This window comes from Rhinoderma darwinii, chromosome 5, assembly GCF_050947455.1.
Source record: "Rhinoderma darwinii isolate aRhiDar2 chromosome 5, aRhiDar2.hap1, whole genome shotgun sequence".
Lineage (NCBI taxonomy): Eukaryota > Metazoa > Chordata > Amphibia > Anura > Rhinodermatidae > Rhinoderma > Rhinoderma darwinii.
Window position 1 is genome coordinate 96,965,785 of NC_134691.1, and position 11,863 is coordinate 96,977,647.

General features: G+C 43.3%; 1 protein-coding gene across 1 annotated transcript; it reads left to right on the forward strand.

Annotated features, from left to right (window-relative positions):
• The first annotated feature begins 6,151 nt into the window (after positions 1 to 6,151).
• Positions 6,152 to 7,834, forward strand: LOC142652682 (uncharacterized). The gene is made up of 2 exons (XM_075828341.1): positions 6,152 to 7,008; positions 7,124 to 7,834. The coding sequence occupies exons 1-2, from the start codon at positions 6,908 to 6,910 to the stop codon at positions 7,785 to 7,787; spliced, it is 765 nt and encodes a 254-aa protein (XP_075684456.1). The 5' UTR covers positions 6,152 to 6,907; the 3' UTR covers positions 7,788 to 7,834.
• Positions 7,835 to 11,863: the final 4,029 nt, after the last annotated feature.

Sequence of the window (11,863 nt, forward strand, 5' to 3'; positions counted from 1 at the left end):
TTTGGCCAGGATTGTGTCAACAAAGCAGTAACATCATGGAGGAAAATATAAAGCAGTAATGAGCCATGTAGCTGTAAATTGGTTAGATAAAATACTAGGAAGCTGCAGCAGTGTCTCTGTCTCGCTCTCAGCCTCTCTCTCACTTTGCTACTGCCCTCCTCGTCCTCCCTCTCCATAGACTTCTAGGGGCAGCTGTAACCTGATCCCTCAGTCCGTCTTATTTTGAGGAAAAATATTTAGCAGTAAATTCAGATTAAGTGAAAAGTTAGGAGGGAGTGAGGAGGGAAGGAGTCTGATAAAAGAAGAAAGCTATTTTTTTCTCAAAAATATATAACAAAGTTTCTTATATTCACATGTACTTTTGATTTAAGTTTGTTGAAGGTTAGTAATTTAAAGATTATGTATCGCCTTATTTTTTTACTAAAAAAATATACTGAATCATACAGTTTATTTCTAATCTGTTTTTATTTTTTTTATTGTATATTTTTTTGTGTATTTTTTTATTGTATATTTTTATAGTGTTTTTGTTACATGATTATGTAGGCAGTCATTTTGATCCACAGTCGCAGTAATTTGCTTTAACACAAGCACCTGGATATAAAATGACAAAGTCAGTCAAAATGACAAATATTTCTATAAAATAATTTTGTGTGCATGCTCTGTGACGTATGGAGATCACTGTTCAGGGGGAGGGTTTAGATGTGTCCAGGGGCACTGGCACTGGCCCATAAAAAGCAGCCCATTCTTAAACTGTTTACCTCCGCCTGCTGTATAAAGGAGGCAGAGGTAACTGGGCTTTATGTCCAACTGCCATTAAAAGATGGCGGCTGATGGTGTTGTTTTCATGTTGGAATCGCACATGCAATCCCAGATACATCATTGAGCTTTTACAAAAATAAGGGACAAGGTACTAAAGACTAGCTAAAGACCCCCCTTACTATATATTATATGCAGGCTAAAGAACCCCTTTCCCATTACTATATTTTACATGCAGACTAGAAACCTTCCTCCCCATTACTATATATTTCTTGCAGGCTTGAAACCCCAGTCACCCTTACTATATATCATATGCAGACTAGAGATGCCCCTCCCATTAGTATATATTACTTGAAGATAGAGACCCCATACCCTTTACTATATATTATATGCAGACTAGAGGCCCCCCTCCAGCACTTACTATATATTAAATGCATGCTTGAGACCCCACTTCGTCATTACTACATATTAGAGGATCTCCAAAATGGCAGGTTTTGTGGGATGTTCCCGGTATGCAGTGGTTACAGGGGCGGATCAAGGTTTGAAATACACTTTATGGACACAATTATTGGGACACCTACATAGTACTCCTGCAGGAGGTTTTATGACATCCCATTCAAAAGCCATAGGCATTAATATGGAGTTGGTCCCGTCCCCCCCCTTTGCAGCTAAAACAGCTTCCACTCTTCTGGGAAGGCATTCTACAAAATTTTGGAGTGTGTTTGTGGGATTTTATGCCCATTCATCCAGTAGAGAATTTGTGGGGTCAGACACTGATGTTGAATGAGAGGGCCTGGCTCACAATATCTGTTCTAGTTTATTCCAAAGGTGTTTGATGCCAGGGATCTGTGCGAGACAGTCAAGTTATTCCACACTATAAAATCACCCAACCATGCCTTTATGGACCTTGCTTTGTGCATTTGTCACAGTCATGCTGGAAGAAAAAGGGTCCTTCTCCAAATTGTTTTCACAAACGTAGAAGAACACAATGGTCCAAAATGTCTTGGTATGCTGATGCATTAAGGTTTCGCTTCCCTGGAACTAAGGGTCCTAGGCCAAACCCATAGTATTATCCCTCCTTTACCAAACTTTGCAGTTGGCAAAACGCAGTCAGGCAGGTAACATTCTCCTGGCTTTCACCAAAAGCAAACTTAACCATCAGACTTACAGATAAAGAAGGGTGATTCGTCACTCCACAAAACACGTTTCTACTGCTCCAGAGTCCACTGGCAGGGTGCTCTACACCACTCCATCTAAGATTGGCATTGTCCTTGTTGATGTAAGGCTTGCATGCAGTTGTTTGGTCATGAAAACCCTTGACATGATGTTCCTGCCGCACAGTTTTTGTGCAGATGTTAATGTCAAAGAAGGTTTGAAACCCTGCAGTTATTTAGTCAGCAGAGCGTTGGCGACTTTTATGTACTATGAATAGAGATGAGCGAACTTATCAAAAGTTTGGTTCGGCTAGTTCGCCGAATTTCACTAATAAGTTTGATTCGGTCCGAACTAGTTCGGACCGAACCTGTAATTTCCGTGCGCCGAGCATGGTACTGTCCAGGGTGCTGAAAGAGTTAATGGGCTGCACTAACTCTTTCAGCAACCTTGACAGTACATGCTCGGCGCGCGGAAAATACAATATTAATGTAATAAAAAAAATATATAATACGTTCGTACTTACTTTCCTCCTGTCCGGCCTCCAGCGATGACGTTTCATCCCTTTCGCCGCTGCAGCCAATCACAGGCTGTAGTGGCGGTCACACACATCAGTATGACGTCAGAAGGCCGGCCTCCAGGGATGACGCTTCATCCCACGTGAACGCCTCTGCAGCCAATCACAGGCTGCAGCGGCGACATGGATGAAACGTCATCGCTGGAAGCCGGACAGGAGGAAAGTAAGTATCAACGTATTATTATTATTTTTTGGCATGTATGTATGTTGGCATGTATGTATGTTGTCATGTATGTATGTTGTCATGTATGTATGTATGTATGTATGTATGTTGTCATGTATGTATGTATGTATGAATGTATGTATATATATATGTGCATGTATGTTTGCATGTATGTTGGCATGTATGTATATATGTGCATGTTTGTATGTATATTTGCATGTATATATTTGCATGTATGTATGTATGTTTGCATGTATGTATGTTTGCATGTATGTATGTTTGCATGTATGTATGTTTGTTTGTATGTATGTATGTTTGCATTTATGTATATTTGCATGTTTGTATGTTGTCATGTACAGTGGAGGAAATAAGTATTTGATCCCTTGCTTATTTTGTAAGTTTGTCCACTGTCAAAGACATGAACAGTCTAGAATTTTTAGGCTAGGTTAATTTTACCAGTGAGAGATAGATTATATAAAAAAAAATAATAAAAATCACATAGTCAAAATTATATATATTTATTTGCATTGTGCACAGAGAAATAATTATTTGATCCCCTACCAACCATTAAGAGGTCAGCCTCATCCAGACAAGTTACACGCTCCAAATCAACTTGGTGCCTGCATTAAAGACAGCTGTCTTACATGGTCACCTGTATAAAAGACTCCTGTCCACAGACTCAATTAATCAGTCTGACTCTAACCTCTACAACATGGGCAAGACCAAAGAGCTTGATAAGGATGTCAGGGACAAGACCATAGACCTGCACAAGGCTGGAATGGGCTACAAAACCATAAGTAAGACGCTGGGTGAGAAGGAGACAACTGTTGGTGCAATAGTAAGAAAATGGAAGACATACAAAATGACTGTCAATCGACATCGATCTGGGCCTCCATGCAAAATCTCACCTCGTGGGGTATCCTTGATCCTGAGGAAGGTGAGAGCTCAGCCGAAAACTACACAGGGGGAACTTGTTAATGATCTCAAGGCAGCTGGGACCACAGTCAGCAAGAAAACCATTGGTAACACATTACGCCGTAATGGATTAACATCCTGCAGTGCTCGCAAGGTCCCCCTGCTCAAGAAGGCACATGTACAGGCCCGTTTGAAGTTTGCAAATGCAAATCTGGATGATTCTGAGAGTGATTGGGAGAAGGTGCTGTGGTCAGATGAGACAAAAATGTAGCTCTTTAGCATTAACTCAACTCGCCGTGTTTGGAGGAAGAGAAATTCTGCCTATGACCCAAAGAACACCGTCCCCACTGTCAAGCATGGAGGTGGAAACATTATGTTTTGGGGGTGTTTCTCTGCTAAGGGCACAGGACTACTTCACCGCATCAATGGGAGAATGGATGGAGCCATGTACCGTCAAATCCTGAGTGACAACCTCCTTCCCTCCACCAGGACATTAAAAATGGCTAGTGGCTGTGTCTTCCAGCACGACAATGACCCAAAACATACAGCCAAGGCAACAAAGGAGTGGCTCAAAAAGAAGCACATTAAGGTGATGGAGAGGCCTAGCCAGTCTCTAGACCTTAATCCCATCGAAAACTTATGGAGGGAGCTGAAGATCCGAGTTGCCAAGCGACAGCCTCGAAATCTTAATGATTTACAGATGATCTGCAAAGAGGAGTGGTCCAAAATTCCATCTAACATGTGTGCAAACCTCATCATCAACTACAAAAACCGTCTGACTGCTGTGCTTGCCAACAAGGGTTTTGCCACCAAGTATTAAGTCTTGTTTGCCAAAGGGATCAAATACTTATTTCTCTGTGCACAATGAAAATAAATATATATAATTTTGACAATGTGATGTTCTGTTTTTTTTTAAATATAATCTATCTCTCACTGGTAAAATTAACCTAGCCTAAAAATTCTAGACTGTTCATGTCTTTGACAGTAGGCAAACTTACAAAATCAGCAAGGGATCAAATACTTATTTCCTTCACTGTATGTATGTATGTATGTATGTATGTATGTATGTATGTATGTTGTCATGTATGTATGTATGTATATACGTGCATGTATGTTTGCATGTATGTTGGCATGTATGTATATATGTGCATGTTTGTATGTATATGTGCATGTATATATTTGCATGTATGTTTGCATGTATGTATGTTTGCATGTATGTTTGCATGTATGCATGTATGTATGTATGTATGTATGTTGTCATTTATGTATGTATGTATGTATGTTGTCATGTATGTATGTATATATGTGCATGTATGTATGTTTGCATGTATGTATGTTTGCATGTATGTATGTATGTTGTCATGTATGTATGTATGTATGTATGTATGTTGTCATGTATGTATGTATATATGTGTATGTATGTTTGCATGTATATTGGCATGCATGTATATATGTGCATGTTTGTATGTATATTTGCATGTATATATTTGCATGTATGTATGTATGTTTGCATGTATGTATGTTGTCATGTATGTATGTATGTATGTATGTATGTATGTTGTCATGTATGTATGTATGTATATATGTGTATGTATGTTTGCATGTATATTGGCATGCATGTATATATGTGCATGTTTGTATGTATATTTGCATGTATATATTTGCATGTATGTATGTATGTATGTATGTTTGCATGTATGTATGTTTGCATGTATGTATGTTTGCATGCATGTATGTATGTTTGTATGTATGTTTGCATGTATGTTTGCATGTATGTATGTTTGCATGTTTTTATTTTTGCATGTATGTTTGCATGTATGTTTATATATATGTGCATGTATGTAATTATGTTTGCATGTATTTATGTTTGCATGTATATTTGTGCATGCCTGTATATATGTATGTATCTTTGCATGTTTGTTTGTTTGTATGTATGTATGTTTTCATGTGTGTGTGTATGCATGTATGTATGTATGATAGTTTGCATGTATGTATGTATATATGTGTGTATGTTTGCATGTATGTATATTTGCATGTATATATGCGCATGCTTGTATATATGTATGTTTGTATATATGTATGTATGTATGTTTGCATGTATGTTTGTTTGTATATATGTCTGTATGGCCATGTATGATACTGTCTGCTGGCGCCCTGTATCTAAGTCAACTTCGCGGCAGGCTTCTATACATGGTATAACAGTCAGTATCACACATTAAACTGAATCTAAGCCTACGACATGTTTTATTTCATTTTTTTTTTATTTCTTTTTTTACAGGTTTGGTGTTTGGACTACGTCGGTGTCGAGGACTACTTAGATGACGGTTTTTTTCTACAATAAAATGGTTAATGAGGGTTGTGTTGGGGGTGCTTTATTTCAATAAAATATTTTATCTATACCTTTGTCTTTTCTTTTCAAATTTTATTACTACCACTTTAGTAATGGCCGCTGTCTGAGTGACAACATCCATTACTAAGGCGAGGCTTAGGCCTCGTTTACACGAGCGTATTATACGCGCGTGCGACGCGCGTGCTTTTCACGCGTGTCGTACGCACCTATAATAGTCTATGGGGCTGTTTAGACGATGCGTGTATTTTGCGCTGCGTGAGTGCGTTGCGTAAAACTCACGACATGTTCTATAATCTTGCGTTTTTCACGCAACACGCACCCATTGACTTCAATGGGTGCGTGAAAACAACGCATGCCACACGGACGGTCCTGCGTTGCATGCGCGAAAAACACGCAGGAGCTGTTATGTCCATTCTAATTAGTCTATAAAGCTACACAAAGCTTCTCCAAACCAGGAAGTGCCTGCCTTTCAAGTGCGAGGGGGCAAGACTAGCCAGTGCCAGGAGAGTTGTCTGGGGATATTTTGGAGTATTTCACAGCCACATACTACAGCCATGCCGCGCGGGATGGATGTGGAGCGCCTCATTCTTTTTATCCAGGAGCATCCAGCAATATGGGATAACAGAGGTGAGGAGTATCACAACAGGACGGTGAAGGAGGACGCATGGGAGTTGGTGGCCCAAAACCTCTTTGGGCAAGAGTGGGAGACAGGCCGAACCCGTGACCGCACTCGGTTGGGTGAGTACCTTGCATTTTCGGTCAATGGCTGTCATGCCTATAGAAAACCTGGGCCCTGTATGTGTATTGCGCACATGAGCACGAGAAACTTTGGTGGAGCAGGTGCTTCGCACGTCCCACCGCATTGCCATTGCAGGGCCCTTCATTTTGTAGTGAGAGGTGATAGTTCTGATGGCGTGTTTTGTTTTTGTTACATACACCAGTCCAAGATATCAAGACACGGTGGCGGAGCTGCCGTGATCAATTCAGGCGAGAGATGGGTGACAAGGGACGCAGCGGAGATGGGGCATCTCGCAAACGGCCCTACATTTATACGAAACAGCTGATGTTCCTGAAGGACATCATGGATATGCGCACGTAAGCATTTATGTCGTTGCATGAGTGTACTGTGTGTTTGTCCAGGTCCTGTCTGTCAACGTGTTGTTGTGGGCATTGTTAGATTTTGTACTCATAATTTTTTGCCTCCTTGTAGAACCACCGACAATTTGGAGGATACAGCAGAGGAGACTGACGTGGGGGAGTCTGTGGCCGAAGCCCCTGCTCCCAATATCCTGCCACCCAGCCCCGAGCCGACACCCCAGGAGCCCGCACCAGGCCAGTCAGAACGGCCGGTTGGCTCTCCAGCCCAGGAGCGGCCCGTGCGAGCCCGCAGCCGGCGTCTTCGTGCCCCACAGCCCTCCACATCTGCCCAGGTGGATACGCGGGTACTCGAGTATTTGAGGCGAGCCGCAGAGGAGGATGGCAATGATGCCTTTGGCCGCAGCATTGTGCCCCTCCTACGCCTGGTGCCGATGGACCTTATGGGCCGTCTGCAGGCGTCGATCGTCACATTGATCGACGCTTGCAGACCGCCACACAATCCCCATCCGTGTTTCACGGCAATCGAGCAGTGGCGAAATACTTACATGCCGCCACCCACGGCCCAGGTGCCTGGCCAATTTCACCCTGTTCCCCATATGGCCCGTCCGCATCCATACATGCGCCCTATGGCTCCCCACTTTGCGGGGCCCACATTCCAGCCACCACATCAGCACCACTATGCTGGCCAGGAACAACCTACCCAGCTCCAGGTCCAGCATAGTGGTGCTGAAATGCAGGCATATGCCTCCCCAGCCCAACTATACCAACACCTCTGAGTGTGTTGGTGCCAATATTTCTGGACGGCACTGTTGTGGGTGGTGCAGGCCTGGCCACGTATATTGTGTGATCCTGTTTTTCGTTTGGATTTCGTTACACCATGTTGGTGTGTTATTTTTTTTGCCAAAAATTTGGGATTGGTCCGAATCCCATAATAAAAAAAAAAAAATTCATGGTTTTGTTTCGTTTTATTATTCTTTTCGACCACCCAACAGAAGGTTTGGCACACATTTCCTTAGCCTACACTCTCACACACTTCTGGCCTTTTGGACCAATGCATGGACATGTGATATGAGGTTTTAGTTAATCTCTCGTGGTTTGACATGGCTTGTAAGGGATTCCAAAGTTTGGGTCCTGCCATGGGCCCTGAAACAAAATAAGTACACTTGCAATTGGAGTTCCCTAACTGCAGTCCGCACAACAGGATATATGGGCAAAGTAAGTCGCCAACTGTGTAAAGTCCTGCTCAAACCCCGAGAGATATAAGCTCGCAACCCGCGTCAAGGGTCCTCATGTTTTGCGAGTCCCTACCCCAACCCCAACACACAAAAGAAACAAAACAAAAAATGCCCACATCTCAGGTCGGTAGTGAAGCGTCAAAAGAACATTCACCCCTTCACAGGTCATCAGCCCCCCACGGTGCTGGTCCAGATGGGCACTCAAAATATGCCGCCAAAGTATCACGAACTCGAAGGCCGGAGGAGACAGATCGCCCTAGAGGAATCACCGGGACATTGTCAGTGGTGTCTGCGTGTGTTATGATATAGTCAGCATCAAAGTTTGCATCATTAATGCGGCAGAAGTTATGCAGAACTACACCCGCTTGGATAACACGTGTGACATTATGCATGGACAACTGCATTGTTGACAGAAAGACACGCCACCTGTTCGACATAATGCCAAAGGCACATTCGACACATCGCCGAGCTCTGCCCAGGCGGAGATTGAACATGCGCCTACGGTCATCCAAGCCCCTTCTTGGAAAGGGACGCATGACTTGCCTTGTGAGTGCGAACCCCTCATCTGCCACGATTACATACGGGATTGGGGGCCCGCTGGAGCCTGGGAGGATGGAAGGTTCCGGCAACCCCAGTCGCCTATTCACGAGTCGCTTCCCCATTCTTGATGTACGGAATATGCGGGCATCTGCCGAGCTTCCATACGAGCCAATGTCAACAATTGTGAAACAATAATTAGTGTCCGCCAAGGCTAACAATACCATGGAAAAATACTGCTTGTAGTTATAGTATTGCGAGCCACTGCGTGGGGGCTTTCTCACACGAATGTGTTTGCCGTCAAGGGCACCAATGCAATTTGGAAATTCAGTAGCTCTAAGAAATCCCTCTGATATACTTAGCCACTGTTCTGTCGTGGGCTGAGGCATGACCGTGCTCTTTAAACTCTGCCACAACACGACACAGGTGGATGTGACAATGAACGAAATGGTGGTCACTCCCAAAAGAAATTCAAAATGCAACGAATGATAACTATTGCCTGTGGCCAGAAATCTAGAAAATACAGAGAAAGAAAAAGAAAGGAAGAACACATGTTAGTGGGGGGCTGGTAAAGCAGACAGCGGCATGGACTAAGTTATAGCAGCTTCATACATACCTCAAGGTCACAAGCAGACGTTCCTCGGGCGAAATGCAGCGTCTCATGTTCGTATTCTGGAAGGTGAGACCAGAGCGAGTTTGCTCAAGCAGAAGGTCAAATGTGGCCACAGACATGCGGCAGAAGGCTCGAAATTTGTCGGGATGCCGGCGTAAGTCCTCAAACAGGGTATGGAAATGCCCTTTTATTGTACGTTGGGCCACAAGTGGATGAACCCAAATGCGACTTCTTCCAGGCGTGTGGTGCTGCAGCATGTGTCGGCGCTGGCCAAACCGACGTGAGATCATCCATAGAAGAAGCACACGCGCCAGTGCTGGCGAAGCCATAATAGTTGGGTGTCAAAGCGATTCCAATTTGAAGGGAAAAACAAACACTGTGGTTTCTGCAGAGGCGGAATTAACCTTGCAAATAGATTTCTACCAGCAAGCAGGGGTTGGGCCAGCTGGCCTATTTGTAGGCGGCCGTCCCACTAATCCCCTCTGCGTTTTTTACGCGCGATGCAAACAAGGCTGCGTATACGCAGTGCATACGCCATACAAACGCGCGCAAAACGCAGCGTTTTTTGCGCGCGCAAAACGCACACGCTGTAAATGAGGCCTTAGTGTTAGCCGGTGTAGAGGCTAATACTAACCACCATTATTAGCCAACAGCCATTATCTAGGCACTAATAAAGTTTAAAAAAAAACACAAAGACAATTATTTTTTATTGAAATAAGAAATCCCCAACAAAACCCTCGTTAACCATTTTATTAAAATTTGAAAAAACGTAGATCTACGCAGTAGTCCAACGAATCGAAGATGTAGTCCAATCGGTACATCAAAATCTGCAACAACATAAAAAAACAGTTATCAATGTGAACAATAACAATACTTCTACTCACCTACACACATATATACACGCACACACAAACAAACAACCATACACAAACACACACATATATACACAAACACACACACACAAGTACACAAACACATATACACAGTTATACACAAACAGAAAAAGATATACACAAGCAAACACACATATACTAACACATATACACAAACACATATACAAACAAAAACACACATACCCAAACACACACATATACACAAACACACACATATACACAAACACACACATATACACAAACACACACACACACACACACACACACACATACACATATACACAAACACATGTACACAAACAGACCCATATATACACAAACACACACATATACACACAAACACACAAACATATACACAAACACATATACACAAACACACCCATATATACACAAACACACACACATAAACACACAAACACACACCCATATACACACATATACACAAACACACATATACAAAAACACACACACACAAACATCTACACACACACACACACACACACACACAGTTCACAGCAGCACAGAGTATTTCAGGAGATGAGCGTGCGGATCTTGTGCGGGGTGGTGACTTGCCAATCATGTGAAGGTGTTATTGAGGACAGGAGTGGAGGAGAGGTAACAGACTGAGCTACGTAATGGTAAGAGCAGAGTTCACAGCAGCACAGAGTATTTCAGGAGAGGAGCGTGCAGATTCAGTGCTGCTGTGAACTCTGCTCTTACCATTACGTAGCTCAGTCTGTTACCTCTCCTCCACTCCTGTCCTCAATAACACCTTCACATGTTTGGCAAGTCACCACCACGCACAAGATCCGCACGCTCATCTCCTGAAATACTCTGTGCTGCTGTGAACTCTGCTCTTTCCATTACGTGGTGACTTGCCAATCATGTGAAGGTGTTATTGAGGACAGGAGTGGAGGAGAGGTACAACTGAGCTACGTAATAGTAAGAGCAGAGTTTACAGCAGCACTAAATCTGCACGCTCATCTCCTGAAATACTCTGTGCTGTTGTGAACTCTGCTCTTACCATTACGTAGCTCGGTCTGTTACATCTCCTCCACTCCTGTCCTCAATAACAACTTCACATGATTGGCAAGTCACCACCCCGCACAAGATCCGCACGCTCATCTCCTGAAATACTCTGTGCTGCTGTGAACTCTGTTCTTACCATTACGTGGTGACTTGCCAATCATGTGAAGGTGTTATTGAGGACAGGAGTGGAGGAGAGGTACAACTGAGCTACGTAATGGTAAGAGCAGAGTTCACAGCAGCACTGAATCTGCACGCTCATCTCCTGAAATACTCTGTGCTGCCTTAAACTCTATGGACAGGTCAGGATCCTGTTTCTTTAAAATGCTGCACTGTAGCGCAGCCTTATATAGTGGATCGAGCGGGTTCCCCAGCAGCATTTAAAAGAAACAGGATCCTGACCTGTCCACAGAGTTTAAGGCAGCACAGAGTATTTAAGGAGATGAGCACGGCCGGCCACGGGCAGCCGGTCGTTTTTCCGAGCCGTGCTCCCATTATAAAATATATTACCCGTAATGACGGGTGGCTACATGTGTGCACCCGTCATT

What these genes read in the sequence shown, in the direction of transcription:
- LOC142652682 (XM_075828341.1), top strand. Translation starts at nt 6,908, where the DNA reads ATGGGTGACAAGGGACGCAGCGGAGATGGGGCATCTCGCAAACGGCCC. An exon ending in GACATCATGGATATGCGCAC is followed by an intron (nt 7,009 to 7,123) that starts GTAAGCATTTAT and finishes GCCTCCTTGTAG; the next exon opens with AACCACCGACAATTTGGAGG.